The sequence below is a fragment of the Barbus barbus genome (genome assembly GCF_936440315.1).
Source record: "Barbus barbus genome assembly, chromosome: 39".
In the NCBI taxonomy this organism is placed as follows: domain Eukaryota; kingdom Metazoa; phylum Chordata; class Actinopteri; order Cypriniformes; family Cyprinidae; genus Barbus; species Barbus barbus.
This window is the reverse complement of record NC_136717.1, coordinates 1,986,313-2,007,824: the sequence shown is the minus strand read 5'-3', so window position 1 is coordinate 2,007,824 and position 21,512 is coordinate 1,986,313. Positions and strand designations below refer to the sequence as shown.

The window sequence follows — 21,512 nt, the reverse complement described above, 5'->3', positions numbered from 1 at the left end:
ACAACTTTTAATTTTCAGCATGCTGAAGGCCCTCTCAATCACGCATCTGGCCCTGGAATGATGCCTGTTGTAGCGGGCCTCAACTGGAGAGGCAACAGGTTCACGGTAGGGTGTCATGATTGTGATAGTTGATGTCAAGCAGGGGTACCCTCCATCTCCCAAGATGCACCGGCCCTCAGGTGGATACAACTTCCTGCTGTAAATGGCACTGTTCTTGAGCGCCCGTGCATCATGGACGGACCCAGGAAAGCCAACGCATATGTCCAAGAACTTTCCACTGTGATCACACAGCCTGGAGCAGCACTGAATGGAATAATTTCCTGTTAAAATAAAAGGATGCATTGATGGCTTTATGCGGATGTGGCAGCCGTCAATAGCTCCGACTGCCATGTGAAAAGCAGGAGAGACAAGGAGAGATGAGCCAACTCCCTCTTCTCTCTGAGGGAGTTGCACAATATTTTTTTAGCAGGCCAAGGACAGCCCTGCTGAGCTTGTGCACAACCCTGTGCACTGTTGACTTAGGGATAGCAAAGGCTGAAGCAACAACCCGATAGCATGCAGCATCGGCCAGCCAGTAAAGAAACATCACAACCTCGATATCTTTTGACCATCCAGGGTCAACCTCATAAGGCAGTGCTGCTGTGGTTGACTATGGATTGTCTTGTCAGACGAAGATAGGGATGGAGGTTAGATTCTCTGTCCAGAAACAGCCTCAGGATGGAAACTGTTGCATTCAGCTGACAGTATGGTGTGATGTTGTCAGTCTACAAAACACTAAATAAAAAGACTCCAGTACTGTGTCAAGTGGCCTGTCTTTATGAATTATACTTATATTTCTGTATTACTGTCCTACACACACACACACATATATATATATATATATATATGTGTGTGTGTGTGTTGTAAAAATAACTTAATCTCTGTTTAGTCCTTTCTCTTTGATTGTTACACATGATTGCACATGAACATCAGCACCAGTCTCCTCACAAAAGACCTGCGTCTGGTAGATCTACAGCGACGTGCTGCTTCTCTCTTCAAGTTGGTAGGATACATATTAGAGCAGTGTAAATTAAATTTGAAAATAAATAAATATATATATATATATATATATATATATATATACACACACAAACAATATCAGTGGTATCACTTTATTTTAGGGTCTCTTAACTAGTTGCTTATTAGCATGCATATTACTAGAATATTAGCCATTTATTAGTAGCAATTATGCACATTTTAATTCCACATTACCTTATTCTACATCCCTAATCCTACACCAATACCTAAACTTAACAACTATTTTACTACTATTAATAAGCAGCAAATTAGGATTTTATTGAGGGAAAAGTTGTAGTTAATAGTGAAAAAGTGTTACCCTTTGATTTATTCTTTAAATGAACCCATTGTATTATTGTTTGAATGTGTTTTCTGTATGTGAACTTCTATTTTTATTTTTAACGCGTGAACGGGACTTTTATTTTGATGCGGTGACGTCATAAGGCCGCGTCGCGCTCCTGCGTCCGTGTTTCTGCTGGAGAAAGGTTTGTTTTTAATCATTTAAGGAGTTTAAACCAGAATAACTCTCTCTGATAATTAAATAGCGAACTGTGAAATTAGTTAATAATGAATGTAACACTGTAATACTTCAACACAACAATAATGAACGGTTTTTGTTTCAGTCTCTGTTCATCACAAACACGCTGTTTGCTCACAGATGAGTCATGATAAACAAATAGAGCTTAAAACAACAACAAAAGCTAGTTAAGATTTTGCATAATTTGCATTCTTTTTTTATTTGCAGTGCTAGTTTTGATTGTTTTTGCCTAATCAGGTCATTTAAGTCTATTAACTCTCACTCTGACTGACTCCCTCACTAGTGTGCTGACTCCCTCATTAGAGCGCTGACTACTGAGCTAGTGCGCTGACTACTGAGCTAGTGCGCTGACTACTGAGCTAGTGCGCTGACTACTGAACTAGAGCGCTGACTACTGAGCTAGAGCGCTGACTACTGAACTAGAGTGCTGACTACTGAACTAGTGCGCTGACTCCCTCACTAGTGTGTTGACTACTGAACTAGTGCGCTGAATCCCTCACTAGTGCGCTGACTACTGAACTAGTGCACTGACTACTGAACTAGTGCGCTGACTCCCTCACTAGTGCGCTGACTACTGAACTAGTGCGCTGACTACTGAACTAGTGTGCTGACTACTGAACTAGTGTGCCGACTACTGAACTAGTGTGCCGACTACTGAACTAGTGTGCTGACTACTGAACTAGTGCGCTGACTACTGAAATAGTGTGCTGACTACTGAACTAGTGTGCTGACTACTGAACTAGTGCGCTGACTACTGAACTAGGGAGCTGATTACTGAACTAGGGAGCTGATTGAGACACACCCAGAGATCTGTCTGTTAATTATTCTCATCTTAAACACACAGAAAAACTCCTGCTGAAGCACACTGTTATAAAGATGGCGTTTATTAAAGAGGAAAGAGAAGACATGAGGATTGAAGAAGCTTTTACTGTCAAACAAGAAGATACTGAGGAACAAACAGAGATGATGTTTATTATAGACGAGAGTGGAGAGGTGATAGAAGACACTGAGGAACAAACAGAGATGATGTTTATTATAGACGAGAGTGGAGAGGTGATAGAAGATACTGAGCATCAAACAGAGATGATGTTTATTATGGACGAGACGATTGAAGTCAAACAAGAAGATACTGAGGAACAAACAGAGATGATGTTTATTAAAGAGGAGAGTGAAGACATGAAGAATGAAGTCAAACATGAAGATACTGAAGAGCAAACAGGTTGGTTTCATCAGTCATTCTGTGGCATGAATCTCTTTATCTCACACATTAAATGATGATAAACAGTAAATAGCCAAAACAAAGTATTTTGTGTAACATTAAGCCTAGTATGTACTTATGAATGGTTTTCATTGTTTTTAATTCATTTCTATCACTTAGTTTTGCAAACTTGGGTAAAGTTGGTTTTATATTCTCACATTCACAACATTCACACATTTCCGCGTTCAATAACTTTTTAATTATATGTGCAATAAAGTTATTTTTCGCAAAATCATTGTCAACCTACTAAATTTTTTTCACAATCGAGCAAAAAACATTACATTACCAAAGAACATCATAACTGAGTTTAGCGCTGATGATAAAAACTATGACGAAATTTATGCCGCGTCTTCGTTAACAAGACAAGACGGGACTAAATGTTATTTAGACATTCAAAATACATCCTATAGGCTAAGTTAACGGTCTTGTCTTTCAAAATCATTGGATCAGGGGTGTTTGCATATAGTCTCAGTATGGCAGCCGCAGTTGACGGATAGGCTACCATTTCCGCGTTCAATAACTTTTTAATTATATGTGCAATAAAGTTATTTTTCGCAAAATCATTGTCAACCTACTAAATTTTTTTCACAATCGAGCAAAAAACATTACATTACCAAAGAACATTTATAACTGAGTTTAGCGCTGATGATAAAAACTATGACGAAATTTATGCCGCGTCTTCGTTAACAAGACAAGACGGGACTAAATGTTATTTAGACATTCAAAATACATCCTATAGGCTAAGTTAACGGTCTTGTCTTTCAAAATCATTGGATCAGGGGTGTTTGCATATAGTCTCATTATGGCAGCCGCAGTTGACGGATAGGCTACCAAACTAGCGATCTGAAACGATGAAACGAAGGCGTGAACTAGCGATCTGAAACGATGGCCTCAGCACCCGAAGGGTTAGGTACTGGGTGACCAGATGTCCCATTGTTCCCTGGAGTCACAATTCGTTGTCGACTAGCTTAAAGTTAGTAAGGCGGGATAGGCGGAATCGCGCTGATAGAAGTGCTCTCCCTCCACTTCTTAAGTCTCACGTTGTGTCAGTCAGGTTTGCAAACTGTCTCCAAAAAATTCTGATCAGGTTCGATTTTCTGCATTTTCGCATCCGTAGCATGCATTTTGATAGCAAAGGATGGGGAATACGAAAAAATGGAAAAACACATGCAAAAATTTTGGACTCCGTGTGCAATGACCTTAAGACTAAATCAAAAATGCCTGCAAAAATTAGCACTGGTCTAGCGTGAGTATTATGCACTTTAAAAACACTCCCGTTATAATCAGAGAAGCTATCGACACTGTATGATGAATAAATCTCTTACCCCTTATTTACACTGCACTCGTCTGTGGTGCATTACGGCTCCGACGCAGCCACCAGAGCTGATCATGGCCACTCTAGTCAATGCCTGTGTTTACGCACGTTTCTGAAGCATCCCAGAAGTGGCTCTCCACACTGCTTCACTAAAGATTAGTGCCTAGCCCTAGTTTATTTTTGACGGATAATAATAATAATCGTCTTGCTATCGTCATAGGCATCAGTAACAGGTGATATCTCTGACTATCGGCACAATCCTAGTGCTCTTGCGCTTTGGGCATCCTAAGTAAGAGTCTTGCCTCGTGGATCTTTCCCAATCCTGTCCCCTTCTTTCTGTCCCACATCTTTTCCTTTCCTTTTTAAACTTTCAATAAAAAAGTTAAAATGCCTTAAATCTTTGTCTAACATACTGTTTCATAACCTTGCCTTTTGGTTTTAAGATTAAAGGTTAAACCTTTTGTAGTTGGTTAGAAGATATAGGATCTAGCATACATGTTGGATTTGATGGTTTACATCTTTTTCATGTCTGTGACTTTGTGTTAACTTTTTGTTTATTTTCACGTTAGACCTGATACCACTGAAAAAGGAGAGTCAAGAACTGAATGAAACGGAAGAGAAAAATCAGCATGAGAAATGCCATGATTTCTTGTCTGGGGAAAAATCTTTGAGTGACTCGCAGACTCATGAAACAGAAACTAGGAACCTTAAAGTCCAGATGAGAGGACATACTAAAGAGAAGCGTCATGCCTGCCAACAGTGTGGGAAGAGTTTTTCAGTAAAAAGAAGTCTTAAAGTTCACATGAGAGTTCACACTGGAGAGAAGCCTTACTCCTGTCAAGAGTGTGGGAAAAGTTTTGCAATAAATGGAAGTCTTAAAATTCACATGAGAGTTCACACTGGAGAGAAGCCTTACTCCTGTCAAGAGTGTGGAAGGAGTTTTGCACTAAAAGGATGTCTTAAAATTCACATGAGAGTTCACACTGGAGAGAAGGCTTACTCCTGTCAAGAGTGTGGGAGGAGTTTTGCAATAAAAGGAAATCTGAAAAACCACATGAGAGTTCACACAAGAGAGAGCCCTTTCTCCTGTCAACAGTGTGGAAAAAGTTTCAGTCAAAAACAAAGCTTTGAAAACCACTTAAAATTCCATGCTGGAGAGAAGCTGTTCAACTGCCCTCAGTGTGGAAAGAGTTTTGAACAGAAAAGAAACCTTAAAGTCCACATGAGGACTCACACTGGAGAGAAGCGTTTCACCTGCGAACTGTGTGAGAAGAGCTTCACACGAAAAGAAACTTTTAAGGGTCACATGGCAGTTCACAAGGGAGAGAATCCTTTTGATTGTGAGCAGTGTGGAAAGAGTTTCAGATATAAAAGAAACCTTAAGCAGCACATGAGGATTCACTCTGGAGAGAAATGTTTCACTGACAGGAATCACACTGGAGAGAAACCTTTCACCTGCCCTCAGTGTGGAAAGATCTTCGCAAGTAAAGGAAACTTTCGGACTCACATTAGAGTTCACACTGGAGAGAAGCCTTACAAGTGTGTTCAGTGTGAAAAGAGTTTCACATATCACACAGACCTGAAACGGCACATGCAAACTCATTCTGTTAAGATAATTCTGATTTCCATAGCGTGACGAGGTTTAGAAAAAGGAGGCATTAGAAAATGTTTATCTTTTAGAAAACAATGTTACTTTCACACACCACAGCTGAAAGTGAGCTTCATCTGATTTAACTTTTTATTTTATTTGTATTATATTTTTTATATCCTTTACCTTTTATTCTTCACCTGACCATCTTCTTTGCTATAGTTTTAAATATTAAGCAGACACCCTTTAATTTAGACCAGGGGATGGCAACCAATAGAGAAAACTGCATACCAATGTTTGTTTTGAGGTCCTCTGCACAATCTTACCTGTGTTGCAACCTGGAATTGAACTGCTGGTTCATCTGGAGAACTGCCCCCCCCCCCCCCCCCCCCCCCCCTATATATATATCCCCCATATCATCAGGTCATTGTGTATGATTACTACCTTCTTGTATATGGTCTTTTATAATGTATACTGTTTTATGCATGGTTATGATAGAACCTCTCGTTCATGTAATCTTACTGTACCATGTTTAGTATCTAGTATTAACTGTAATTTTACGAAGCTACAAGAATACTTTTTGTGCGCAAAGAAAACAAAAATAACGGCTTTATTCAACAGTTCTTCTCATCCCGTCTCTAGCGATGAGCTGCATGCGTTTGCTTCTGCTTCAAGTTTTAACCTCTGCATTGGCTTCCAGTAAAACTGAGAATAGAATTTAAAATTCTTGTTTTTGTTTTTAAAGCATTACACGGCCTAGCACCAATGTATCTTTCTGACATTTTACAGTATCATAATCCTTCTAGGTCACTTAGATCAGGCAGCCTTGGATTGCTCTCTGTTTGTAGATCTAGGTTAAAACATCGTGGAGACCGAGCTTTTGCGGCAGTAGGCCCTAAACTCTGGAATAGACTACCGGTATCGAGCCGAATGGTTTCTTCACTTTCCTCCTTAAAACTAATTTTCTTATGGTGCGTTCACACCGGACGCGACTTGCGCGAATAAATCGCGTTATTCGCGCGTAGTTGGACGCGTGAACAGTTTGGGTTTACTCGCTTCATTTGCGTGTGAAATTCACTGCACAACAGACACGAATTCGCGTCATGGGCGGGGCTTCTGCCAAGGGGCACAATGACTGCCACAGAGAGCATATGTATAGAATTTGGCAAATAAAATAGCCCTTTATGTGCTATGGAAACACTGGACGCGTGTATTTCAGCCGAGAATGTAGTTGTTTAAAACTCAAATCTGCGGTTTATTTATAAAAACAGCCCCTATTTGAAAATGTGCTTCGCCGATTTCGGAGCCGTGAGCTCCAGGCGATCACCGGGCGCTCGTGCTCATGTATCCCGAAGAGAGGAGCATAAACTCGGCTAGTCCTTCTGACATTTGCCGCTGGCTCTGATGTCTCTGTGTAGTGGATAAACATAAGATATAATTTGTGTTGGGTAAATCTAACAGGTAATCTTTGGTCTATAGTACAGCTCCGGATACAGTTACGATGATTTAGTCCTCTATTGTTGTTTTGATTTATGCCTCGCTCGTAATCACGTCACTACTAGAGCAAGCTCCTGATTGGTTAGGGTGGCGCGAATATCCGCCAAAGTTCAGATTTTTCAACTTGCGCGTCAAACACTCGAAACGCTCAATTCGCGCCGCGTCATTCGCGCCGCAGGATGTCTATTCGCGTCTTTGCATTGACTTAACATGTAAATCACTCGCGGTTAACGCTTCATTCGCGTCTGGTGTGAACGCACCATTAGTGTGGGTTTCTAATTTATTATTCTAGTATTCTTGTTTGCTGATTGACAGATTGTAATTTGTATTTTTATTTGATGACTCTGATCTGTACAGCACTTTGGTCAACCCTGGGTTGTTTTTAAATGTGCTTTATAAATAAAATTTAATAAATGAAAGTAAACGACAGATGTGCGTGTAAGTTGATTTATTTGGAGATTCTGTATTATTCCTCAAAATATTTTTGACCAATAAGCCTTCTTAAATTAAAAATTGCTCTTGGTGCTTACTGCTTAACCCACTCTTTTCAAATGTTCCGCTGCTCACAAAAACAATATATATAGCTTTTTTTGAGAGCAGGGAATGTTTGCACAGAGTGTGTAATAATACCAGAAATATCACCAAGTAAAGTGAAATATTATAATGTCTAAACAGCTATATTCGGCTATACATTAGTTCCCCTCATTCCAAAACAAATGTAACAGTATGCAGAACAGGTCAAGAATGAAAAAAAGTATAAAGTGAATAAAGCGAACTGGGGCTGTGTCCGAAACCGCCTACTTCTCTACTATATAGTAGAGGAAAAGCAGTAGGCGAGCGAATAAGTATGTCCAAAACCTCAGTATTCATAAAAGAGTAATCGAGAAGTTCCTGGAAGTCCTACTGCTTCAGCCCAGATTCTTGAGTGCTCATCCGATGGATACTTATCAATCCCAGGAGGCCACGGGAGATCAACACATCATCATCGAACGTGATGGAGAACAGCGATGAGGCTGTTTACAAATGTGAGTATTATCAATCAAAAACATGGTTACATGTGTTATAATCACATTTGTTTAGCTACTGTATAGTAAACTGTTGATTTGCTTAAGACACTAGACAGTAACGTTACAGTGTATTTGTGATTTTGCTGTAAAAACATGTACATTATACCAAAGTGAATTTACATAAACCACATTCATCTTAAAGACGATTACTAAATGAGCACATCACAACATGAACAGACATCTGAGTGATGTGCTATTATAGTAGAATTCACTGTTGTCAACCAATCTACATAGAGTAAATAAACAAGTTATCTATTTTGTTTGTCCATTAGTATTTTTGATAAAATGGGGAACATTTGTGTTGGATAAAAAGTGTTAAAGCATCAGCAACTACCTCGACATGTAAATGAAGTATTGAGCAGATAAATCAGAGGTGACCGACTCTTGTCTGGATGTTACAGGAACAGATGAGACACACGTGTGTTTATCTGGTGAAGAGCGACTGATGAAGGAATGCTGCACACTACAGACATCAATAAAACTTCTTTTAAATCTTAAGTTGGAGTTTATTTGAATTATTGTAATTTCAAACAGAGCTATTACAGCACTTTTCTGATTCTTGATCGCTGTACATTTGCTGCAGAGATTTTGTGGTGGAGCAGGTGACGGCGGCATTTGTGGAAAAAAAGGAATCAAAGTAAAAAGAACTTAAGATCATTTTGTTACTTCTAATACAGAAATCTAATGACACAGTGCTGTTAAAATGACTGCTTTTCTATTGAAAAGGATTGAAAAGTGTGGATGCCAGTAAATAATGAACTTGTATGAAATATATGTAAGCATTTATATTATAGAAGCACCTTCAAGAAATAAACTTTAAGAAATACACTGCAAAAAATGATTTTCTTATTTAGATTTTTTGTCTTGTTTCCAGGCAAAATATCAAAAAATTCTTAAATCAAGAAGGATTAATCTTATTTCAAACAGAAAACAAGATTATTTTGCTTACTTTGCTCACTTAATTTTTTCTGAAAACAAGACAATAATTTTTACTTGATTTAAGAATTTTTTGATATTTTGCCTGGAAACATGGAGTACATGGAGTAAAGAGGCTTGCTGAAGGACACACCGGTGGTGATGACTACGGAGATCAAACCAGCAACCTTCTGCTTACCTGTCCATTACACCACAAAATTAATGAAGCTTTATCAAAAATTAGCATATAATTGTAAACATATTAAATGAAATTTAGCATGAAATGGAATGCTGACAACATGAGATGTAAAGCGTTTGACTGTATAAATGTTTTACAGGTAGTTATTCTCATGGAGAGCAGCACACAGATGTTTAGAGCACACACAGCGGCAGCTAGATTTTCCCACATGCATTCTCCTGCTCTTGTTCAAGATTGTGTGGTACAGGGAGCCACATCCTCTCTGTGCACTCAGGCAATGATAGCCTCGATGTCCCTTTCCCATCCATGATCAGATTCAGTCTGACTGCAGCAGTGAGGGAGGTGATGGACAGCAGACACAGGTGAAGGTGGACACGGTGGTCAGCTGCTTCATCAGAACAAAGCTGCAGAACTGGCACAGCTGTGTTGAGATGCAGTAGGATGTGGGTTCATCATCTGTTAATATATGATGGTCAGAACAATATGTTTGAATAAAGCTTTGTTTCATGTGTTGTTTACTTATTGTCATGGTTACTTTTATTTACATTTTACTCATTTGTTCATGTTTCCTGTTGTTGTCAGTAAATACAATATAATTGTTATTAACATATGCATTAATTCATTACTTGACTAAAAATTGAGATGTATTCACCTTGACTGCATTTGTCTAGAGTACAGTCATGCATAGCTATGGCATATGACAAAAACAAATTACATTTTGCTTGTTTTACTAAAAAATATAATTAATTATTGGTCATAAGTGTTGGGCTATTCGCAAAGTGCGTACGCTATTCTCTGTCATTAGTAACGCATGGATACGCTGTTTCCGTTCAAATCAGCATAAATAAACGTACAATATGTATCCATGCATTTCTGATGACAGAATAGCGTCCTTTGCGTCCATCGGATGCTTTCCAAAGTTACTTTTCTTATTTATGACCCCACAACAACTAACCATACAGTAACAAAAGAACACTTGAACAGGTACATAAGCACTCACCTTTCCATACATACATATTCAATTTACACTTACATAAATTAAATACTAATATTTAAAAAAACAATAACACCAACTAGATTATACTCAACATAAATGAAAATAAAGAAAGAAATAAAAACAAGTAAATAATAAAACATAGATAAACTGGTCACAGACAGTGTTTACAATGTCAAGTAAAGTCTGCATTTCATTTTACATGATATTCATGTATGGTTCCCAAAGCTGATCAAAGTCTTTCCTCTTGCCCTTTGCAATATAAATTAGTCTCTCCAATCCGACAGTTCAATATCTCCTTTTTCCACATTTTCAAGGATGGAGCATCCATACTCTTGCACAATGCAATAACTCTCCTGGCTTGGAGGAAACCGAAATCTAGGAGTTTAGTGCGTTTCAAAGTAAAATCCAGTGGATATATTTCAAGAATACCGAGTTTAACATTCAAAGGGATTTTGTCATTAAACATGTCCAACATACATTTAATGGCCTCTTTCCAATTTTTTTTTTTTTTTTTTTACATTCCCAAAGGCAATGATATAACAATTATATATTTAGTGCACACATCTGGGATGTTAACAGACATATGATGAAGTTTATTTACTCTAACTTTGATAAAGATGATATACAACTTATCTGTTCCTTTTTTGATGAGATATAACTTTTTAACTAAATATTAAAAAATATATATATACAGGTGCTGGTCATAAAATTAGAATATCATGATAAAGTTGATTTATTTCAGTAATACCATTCAAAAAGTGAAACTTGTATATTAGATTCATTCATTACACACAGACTGATATATTTCAAATGTTTATTTCCTTTACTTTTGATGATTATAACTGACAACTAATGAAAGTCCCAAATTCAGTATCTCAGAAAATTAGAATATTGTGAAAATGTTCAATATTGAAGACACCTGGTGCCACACTCTAATCAGCTAATTAACTCAAAACACCTGCAAAAGCCTTTAAATGGTCTCTTCTGTAGGCTACACAATCATGGGGAAGACTGCTGACTTGACAGTTGTCCAAAAGACGACCATTGACACCTTGCACAAGGAGGGCAAGACACAAAAGGTCATTGCTAAAGAGGCTGGCTGTTCACAGAGCTCTGTGTCCAAGCACATTAATAGAGACAAGGGAAGGACAAGATGTGGTAGAAAAAAGTGTACAAGCAATAGGGATAACCGCACCCTGGAGAGGATTGTGAAACAAAACCCATTCAAAAATGTGGGGGAGATTCACAAAGAGTGGACTGCAGCTGGAGTCAGTGCTTCAAGAACCACCACGCACAGACGTATGCAAGACATTGGTTTCAGCTGTCGCATTCCTTGTGTCAAGCCACTCTTGAACAAGAGACAGCGTCAGAAGCGTCTTGACTGGACTGCTGCTGAGTGGTCCAAAGTTATGTTCTCTGATGAAAGTAAATTTTGCATTTCCTTTGGAAATCAAGGTCCCAGAGTCTGGAGGAAGAGAGGAGAGGCACATAATCCACGTTGCTTGAGGTCCAGTGTAAAGTTTCCACAGTCATTGATGGTTTGGGGTGCCATGTCATCTGCTGGTGTTGGTCCATTGTGTTTTCTGAGGTCCAAGGTCAACGCAGCCGTCTACCAGGAAGTTTTAGAGCACTTCATGCTTCCTGCTGCTGACCAACTTTATGGAGATGCTGATTTCATTTTCCAACAGGACTTGGCACCTGCACACACTGCCAAAGCTACCAGTACCTGGTTTAAGGACCATGGTATCCCTGTTCTTGATTGGCCAGCAAACTCGCCTGACCTTAACCCCATAGAAAACCTATGGGGTATTGTGAAGAGGAAGATGCAATACGCCAGACCCAACAATTCAGAAGAGCTGAAGGCCACTATCAGAGCAACATGGGCTCTCATAACACCTGAGCCGTGCCACAGACTGATCGACTCCATGCCACGCCGCATTGCTGCAGTAATCCAGGCCAAAGGAGCCCCAACTAAATATTGAGTGCTGTACATGCTCATACTTTTCATGTTCATACTTCTCAGTTGGCCAACATTTCTAAAAATAATTTTTTTTGCATTGGTCTTAATTGATATTCTAATTTTCTGAGATACTGGATTTGGGACTTTCATTAGTTGTCAGTTATAATCATCAAAAGTAAAGGAAATAAACATTTGAAATATATCAGTCTGTGTGTAATGAATGAATTTAATATACAAGTTTCACTTTTTGAATGGTATTACTGAAATAAATCAACTTTATCATGATATTCTAATTTTATGACCAGCACCTGTATATTTTGGGGATTGAATATTCCTGGCATAAATGATCAAAAGAAATTAAAACTCCATCTTCATATAAATCCATAATTTTCTGAATGCCTCTTGTATTCTATAACTTAAAGCCTCCGTCTTTATTACCTGGTATAAATTGTGTATTACCCCAAATAGGAGTAAATTGTGACAGTGTCGGCATATCACCTATATGTTTATGTGCAGCATGCCAAACTAAAATTGTATTTTTAAGAAAAGGATTTTTTGTGTTCTGTTTCAATGGCTTAACATCTGAAGAGTATAGATACATTTTTAATGGTAAATCTGGGGTGTACGATTGTTCAATGTCTACCCAAGCTGGAGGTGGTGTTGTGCGGAAATAATTTAATGCTGAAATCAGCTGGGCAACCATGTAATACAATCTAAAAATGGGAAGCTGAAGCCCCCTCCCCGCAAAGTCTAGCTTTTCTGTCATTCCAAATAAATTGGGCAAGTAGTTTAAGTTTAACATAAAACACGTTTGGTAATGGCAATGGGAGTTCAAGTTCAAGTTTATTTGTATAGGGCTTTTTACGATACAAATCAACTCTACAGGAAATTAAGTTTCCACAATATATTTATTGTGGCAAAATTAGGTAATTCTGTATGTGTGGTAAGTGTTAGGTAGAATAGACATTTTTATCATGTTAATTCGTCCGATCATGGATATTGGTAAAGTTGACCATTTTTGCAATACCTCAATAGTTCTATCCATCAGGGGATCATAATTTATTGGGATTATTTTACTAAAGTTGGGAGTGATTTTGACACCTAAATAACTAAAACCATCTGTAGTTGTCATGAATGGGGTGTTTATTATGGGTCTTTCTTCCTTATTAAGAAATAATAATACTGACTTGGAATTATTAATTTTATATCCAGAAAATTCTCCGAAGTTTTCAATTAATCTCATCATATTAGGGATACTGCTTTTCAGATTAGTCACAAAAAAATATAACATCATCTTGAAATAAAGAGATACGATGATCCCTCCCACCATATAGCTAAGGGTTCGACTGCCAACACAAACAACAGTGGGGACAGAGGGCACCCTTGATGGGTAGATCGTTGTAGATTAAAAGGTTTTGAGGTGGTGTTATTAGTTCATATCTGAACAGCTGGGTTTGTGTATAGAAGCCGAATCCTCTTGAGAAACGTTTCGCCTAATCCAAACCTTGGAAGCAGTTCAACAAGATAGTCCCATTCTATCCTGTCAAATGCTTGACATGCATCTACAGATAGCATTGCTGTGTCTTTTTCATTTTATCTCTTGTATAGTATATTCAAGACCCTTCTAATATTACGATATCCTTGTCTTTTTTTGTATAAAGCTTTGTCGACCATCAACAATTAATTGGGGAAGATATTTATCTTATCTTCTAGAAAGCGATTTAAGTATTTTTGTATCACATACTAAAGTTATCACAAAGTTATATCACATATTAAAGTTGTGATAGCTAATCTTAATGAATCTGGGAGCGTTCATGTCATAAAAGATTCCTCATACATATAAAGTAATGGTCTTACAAGTCTCTTAAATGTCTTGTAAAACTCTATTGGAAGCCCATCTGGTCCTGGTGCTTTACCACTATTGATATCTCCTATAGCTTCACTAAGATTTTTTATTGTTAATGGGCTGTCTAATGCTGTTTTCTCATCTTCTGATATAGTCTTAAATTGCAGCTGGTCAAGAAACAATTTCTTCACTTTTCTATTTCTGTTATATTCTGATTTGTATAATGTTACCAGACTTCAGCTTTATATTATACATGTGCAGTTGTAGCCTAATGGATAGAGAGTTGGACTTGTAACCCGAAGGTCATGGGTTTGAGTCTCAGGTCCGGCAGGGATTGTAGGTGGGGGGAGTGAATAACCAGCACTCTCTCCATCCTCAATACCACGACTGAGGTGAGACCCTTGAGCAAGGCACCGAACCCCCAACTGCTCCCCGGGTGCTGCAGCATTGGCTGCCCACTGCTCCGGGTGTATGTTCACTACTGAGTGTACACTTAGATGGGTTAAATGCAGAGCACTAATTTCATTCAGCATCTGGCTCATATTCGCGATCTCAACCATATTCTAAAATCTATTATTTATTTATTTTAAAATCAATATTTTGATCACTGGCAGCTTATTCACATCCACCATCAAATGACCAGCATTTATATTTATATGAAATATCACGTCATCATTGTGTATCAAACAGTGCCACCTCGAGGAAAAAAGGTGAATTGCACGTCATCAGATATTTAGTTATTGTTGCATAGGAAAAATATACTTACACTATTATATACCTCAGGTCGCTAGTGACCCTATACACTTTTTGCAAAAATATATCAGAAAACAGACATTTTTTATATTTTATTATTTTTGTCTTGTTATATATTGTTCATAATGAATAGATGGAGGAATACTAAGAAATTTGATGTCTAACTTTAAAAAATTAAGGAGGGAGAGAGTAGTGAATGACTGTCACGAATCCAGTCTATGAACTTCCGTTCACTCACCACCAGAGGTCACTCACTCACCACATTGACTCTTGCACTACACTAACTGTTGCACATCACCCCCGGACTGCATTTCCCATCATCCATTGCACTGATCACAGCTGTCAACAATCTCACATTGCACTGATTACACAGCTGATCCCATCAGACACGCTTTATAAGCATTGGACTTCCTCTCTCTCAATGCCGAGTATTGTATAGCGTTTATCCTAGTGATAGCTACTCTACGGAGCCCACTCAGTTGTTATAGTCTTGCCTTGCCTGTTTTCTCGTGTTTTAATACCTGCCCGTGTTTCCTGGATTAACCCTTTGCCTTGCCGTTTGGACTCTGTTTGCACCTCGTTTGGACTATTGCTCGTGTACCTGGATTATCTCTCTGCCTTGCCCTGTTGGATATTGTTCGCCGATTGCAGACCTACTCTTGCCCTAGGATTACTCTGTCTTGCCTGTGTTGTACCTGTTTTGCCTTTGCATGAACCTGTCACGGTTCATGGGATCACGGTCTCATCCGGGCTTTGTACGGTTGTGTGCGTGTGTGTGTATGAGCGTGCCTGATTACCGTAACGAGCTAATCATCCAGGTGTGGCTCGTTTGCAGCTCTATATCAGCTGTGCTAACCTCGCCTTGTGTTGTCAGATCCTTGGTGTTTGTCCTCACGTTCCTGTGTGCTCCGCTGGCTCCGGTTTCGGGATTCTTCGCCGACTCTCTGGATTTTCCTGTGTTCTACTCCTTGGTGCCGTCCGCTGCATCCCTGCGCTACGGAGATCTGCCGTCTGGGAGTTTCGCTGCCGTGGACTCCTTTCTGTGTGTGACTCATCTAAATAAACTGTTTAGCATCCGCAACTGAATCCGTCTCTTTGTTCCCGTGACAGAACCTTGCTTGTTTTGTGACCTAGTCCCTAAAATAAAGCCATGCAAATGGAGCCACTCGCCTCTCGTCTTGTTCGCCCCGTTACAATGATGTCCCGGGTCGCTAAAGACCCGAGGTATGCATTTAAGGGTTAAAGCTGAACAGCACAATAAATTAATATTTAAACTTTCTGTTGTTATTGTTGAAAAACAATTAATTAAACATTATATTAGACATTCTCACTACTAGTCTTCTAATTTAATTCACAACATTAATCTGACACTGGAAGACATTCTTCTGCAGATTCTGAGAAGTGATGTTCAGTATTCACTTTGATATGTTGTTTTATTAAACATATTTTTAACAGTAAATTTTTTGCTTGGAAGAAGATAACATATTTAAATACTTATTTACACAATGATTCAGATGATAACTGCACATTATTTTTTAATTTAATACATACAAAACATAAAATTCAATTGGAGATGCTTTTTATTTTAACTCAGTATAAATGAACAATATAAGTAAATCATAATACTACAACAACAGGTCTGTGCAAATTGAAATTAATTAGACCATAATTTAAAAAGAGGCCACAGTAATGATGAGGATGACAAATATTTTATTGAACATAAAAGTAACGTAGAAATAGGCAATAAAACAATTACAATAATTTTCTTTGACAGTGAAGTCATAATAGAGAGATGGTAACACACTAAACCATAGTTACTTATTAAAGCTACAGTACTGTGTTATGAAATTGACACATTATAAATGTGAAAATAGTATAGCTGTCAGGAGAAACTACCAGTACCATGTACTTACCATGCAGATTTCTTTTAATATTTTAAAGGAGAACTTGTCTAAATATCAAAAAACTGTTAGATCCGATAAATCTAAGTACCTCTCTAATGTTATCTGTAATAATTCTCATAAGCCAGCTGTGTTGTTCAGTACTATTAATGTTGTATTGAACACTCCCCAAGCTACTTGTTTAGTGCCTTCTGTTGACATGTGTGAGGACTTTTTACACTTTTTTATTGACAAGATTGAGGCTGTTAGAACTAATATTAATGCCCCATCAATGTTTTCATATATTTCCACTGAGTGCTCGGCCATTTTTAATCAGTTTGAGCCGGTGTCTCTTGCCTCATTGAGAGAGATCATTGTTAAAATGAGATCATCCTCAGGCGGCATGGATATTGTTCCTCCCTGTCTCTTAAAAGATTCTTTTGAAACAATTGGGCCAAAAATTCTTGCAATTATTAATAGTAGCCTGGTTTCTGGAGATTTTCCTAAGTTTTTTAAACATGCAGTGGTGGAACCAGTAATCAAAAAATCTAATCTGGATTCATCCGTTTTTGCTAATTTCAGACCCATCTCGAAACTTTCATTTCTTTCCAAACTACTGGAGAAGGTAGTGTTTGGACAACTGTATTCATTCCTAGATTTACATGGCATTCATGAAATGTTTCAGTCCGGTTTTAAATCCATTCATAGTACAGAAACTGCACTGCTGAAGGTTTTTAATGATTTATTACTTGCTACTGATTCAGGGGATTATGCGATTTTGATTTTACTGGACCTCACGGCTGCATTTGATACTGTGGATCATAATATTTTGATTACACGTTTAGAACAGTGTGTTGGAATTAAGGGTACTGCGTTGGGATGGTTTAGATCCTATTTGCATGAAAGAACTTTTTCAGTTCGGTTTGGAGAGTTTGTCTCCTCAACTGCTTCTTTCACATGTGGGGTCCCCCAGGGCTCCATTTTGGGACCTATTTTGTTTTCCTTGTATATGCTTCCTTTGGGACAGATTTTTAGGAAGTTTGGTATTTCCTTTCATTGCTATGCAGATGACACGCAAATTTATCTGCCATTGAAACGAGAAGATATCAGTTCTCTAGCGCCTCTAATGCAGTGCCTAGAGGAAATTAAGGCCTGGATGGCACTAAATTTCCTAAATTTTAATGAAAACAAAACTGAAGTTATCCTGTTTACTCCGGGAGGTATCTGTGATTCAGTTGGTTTGCACCTTGGTGAATTGAATCCATTTGTGAAGCCCTATGTTAAAAATTTAGGAGTTATCTTGGATAGTGATTTTAAATTGGATAAACAGATTAACTCTGTAGTTAAATCTAGTTTTTTTCCAGTTGAGACAACTTACCAAGGTAAAATCTTTTCTGTCTCCTAAAGACTTTCAAAGAATTTTACATATCTTTGTTTCAACTCGTTTGGATTACTGCAATGGCCTTTATATAGGCATTAGTCAGGCCTCTCTTTCTAGACTACAGATGGTCCAGAATGCGGCAGCTCGTCTGCTGACTGGTACACGAAAGATGGAACATATCTCCCCGGTTCTGGCTTCCCTTCATTGGTTACCTGTCCGTTTTAGGATTAATTTTAAGATTCTGGTTTTTGTTTTTAAAGCTCTTAATGGGGTAGCACCTACATATTTGTCCGATTTGATTAAGCCATACGTTCCATTAAGAGCACTTAGGTCTGCTGACCATTTGCTTTTGGTTGTCCCGCTGGCAAGGCTGAAGAGCAGGGGTGACCGGGCTTTTGCAGTTGCGGCACCGAAGCTCTGGAACAGCTTGCCCCTCTACATTAGACAGGCTCAAACACTTGTTGTCTTTAAATCTAGCCTAAAAGCGTATTTTTATAGTTTGGCATTTAACGCTATGTGAGAGCTGCTTCTTTTTATTGTTTTATTGTCTCTTAGTGTTTTTTAGTGTCACTGGTTGTATAATTTTTCTTATTACTTATTGCATGTACAGCACTTTGATAAACACTTGTTGTTTTAAAAAAAGTGCTTTATAAATAAACTTTGACTTTGACTTTGACTTATGATGTTTAAACACATAAATATATGAGAAACAAAAAGTGACAACAGCTTGTGCATTTCTGTGACTGGGGTCTCACAAATGAGTAAAAACAGAAACAGGAGCGATGATATAAAAGTACTCACTTCCCCATGGTCACTAAACACAATGTCTCCTGAGCCTGTACCAAGGTTATTATAGTTTTGCCATTTTAAATTGGTTTTATTTTAAAATTGTTTTCAAATTTGCAATAAAATTTAGTCAAGTTTTTATTAGTTTCGTTAAGAAAATTATTAAAATTTGAACCATTTTATTACATGAATAATGTAATATTTATTTTATTATGTGCAGCTATTACGGTATGTGTAGCAACTCATGTAATAACTAAGCATACTATAATAACTGCACAATGTAATAAGTATAAAATGTTCATAATATAATAATTTTTCACAATGTAATAAAATCTTGGGCTCATAATGTAATAATTTTTCACATAATGTAATGGTTATTGTATGATAAATGTATTTATTATTTATGAAAATTGTGGCAACTTATAATGTAATCACAGTTCATAAGAAAATACCATCATATAAAACAATTTTTACAATATAATAATTATCTTTCAGTATAATAAATCTGAGCACAAATCATAATAATAGTTTTTTATGTAAAATAAGCTATTACATTAAAAGAAAATTAGGCTTTTTAGGCTATATTGTGAACCCAATATTTGTTTTATTGATTTTTTTTTCTTATTGATTTTATGATTGTTTTTTTCATCATTTTAAGTCGCTTTAACCCAGAAACACATGTTAGATTTTACATTAGGTACAAGTTTTTACATAAATTACATTAGAATATAAAATTAAAATAGCAAAATTGTTTTCATAAAATCATAGTCTACATAAGAAATGAATAAATATGCTAGATATATTTGACTTGATTAACAGATAAACAAAACAAAAGAAAAAACTGTGATATAGTATAAATGTATAATGTCAAATTAAAGAAACTTTTATATTGTATTTGAATTAAAGCCTTAGTGTCTTTGGCTGATGTATATATAAGAAGTAATGTACCCCGATGATACTAATAATATCAACATCGTCATCAATAATAACAATAACAGCATAATCTCATGCTATTTAAATTAGACTTAGATTTTTTAAATGTTCTGTAAGGGAATGCCAATGTTTTTGTGATTAAAAAAACAATTATGACATAGGTCTTTATTGCTGTGCCATCTTAAAAACAGATTTCCGAACAGAGATATAAATGAATGAGCTGAAAAAGAGTCCGAAGTAGAATTCAAAGTCACAGAGGAACTGAGGCATCAGAGGCCACAGCAGCACAACGAAGAGCACATTGAACATCATCTGCAGAATCATCTTAGGGAGAGTACTGAAATATACACACAAACACACAATATTTGACTTGTGGATGTGGAGTGATTTCCCTATATTGTGTGTAAATGAAGTCATTAGAGTTTTAAGATCTTTCAGGATATCTGATTCAAATAATTTGTGGTCGAATCATACAACATACAACTTTTAGCAAAGCCGTTTCAGTGCTATGATAGGTTGCAAAACCTGATTGAAATGGTTCAAATACCGGAGTCCAATTTAAAAATGCAAGTAACTGTGATTGGACAACTTTTTCCATAACTTTTGAAAGAAAAGTTAATTTTGAGATAGGACGATAATTATTCAAACATTTTACATCAGCATTAGGTTTTTTAAACAGTGGGTGGACAACTGCATGCTTTAAAAATGCAGGAACAGTGCCAGAGACTAAGCAGGAATTGATAATTGTTTGGATGTTAGAACCAATTATATCAAAAGAACCTTTAATGATATCAGAAAGAACAACATTCTGGGGCGAGGTTGTAGATTTCACCTGCATCACGAAGTTCCTCAGATCAAACAAAGACAATGGCTGAAAGCTATTAAATTTGGCTGTATTAACTGGACATTCAAGCAGAGTGTTAGTGTTAAAAAGGCCCATTGTAAATTTTGTATTGAGAGTGAGACTTGCTCTGGCAATCAGCCAATCTCAGAGCACGCTGTCAAACCAGCAACGTGACAACAATAGGCTCCGCCCATCTCCAGCAGGTGTCATTGATTTGCATTAGCAGTAAATAGCTCTGCACGTGAGTGTAGCAAACAGACTCTGCTTTCTTGCCATTGATGTGTGCATGTGCGTAGCTTATACGAGTAAGTTGGTTTATGTATTTCAACTCATGTCAACTGTTTAATGAAATGCATTTGTTAGTTTGATATTATTTGTCTACTCATTGATTAAGGATACTTCACATATAATTAGGGATTTATTTGTGTTTATGCATTCGCATGATGTTTACGTTTCATGGAATCATTTCTGCTGCATCACATTGTATGTATTTATCTTATTGAATTGTTTTTGTTATATATATATATATATATATATATATGTTTTGTTTTAGACCACACTCATACTCATGGTCTCAAGAATATACTCATCTGCACTCATGTGCTAAGCCAGAAGCATTATGAAATTACTGTGGAGAAAATAAAGCTACAAAGAAAACTTTCTGCGCCTTCTTCATGTCTCTGACCGGACATCTGTGGT

General features: G+C 37.3%; 1 protein-coding gene and 1 long non-coding RNA gene across 2 annotated transcripts in view; one reads left to right on the top strand and one right to left on the bottom strand.

Moving 5' to 3' along the window:
* LOC306858963 overlaps positions 1-21,512 on the bottom strand; it is a 1,377,007-nt gene that overhangs the window by 771,042 nt on the left and 584,453 nt on the right. The window lies entirely within an intron of this gene.
* On the top strand, positions 1,488-7,681 carry LOC306858541 (uncharacterized protein). Its single transcript, XM_079399110.1, has 3 exons — positions 1,488-1,541; positions 2,439-2,813; positions 4,737-7,681. The coding sequence occupies exons 2-3, from the start codon at positions 2,471-2,473 to the stop codon at positions 5,801-5,803; spliced, it is 1,410 nt and encodes a 469-aa protein (XP_079255236.1). The 5' UTR covers positions 1,488-1,541; positions 2,439-2,470; the 3' UTR covers positions 5,804-7,681.

What these genes read in the sequence shown, in the direction of transcription:
- LOC306858541 (XM_079399110.1), top strand. Translation starts at nt 2,471, where the DNA reads ATGGCGTTTATTAAAGAGGAAAGAGAAGACATGAGGATTGAAGAAGCT. An exon ending in AGATACTGAAGAGCAAACAG is followed by an intron (nt 2,814 to 4,736) that starts GTTGGTTTCATC and finishes TTTTCACGTTAG; the next exon opens with ACCTGATACCACTGAAAAAG.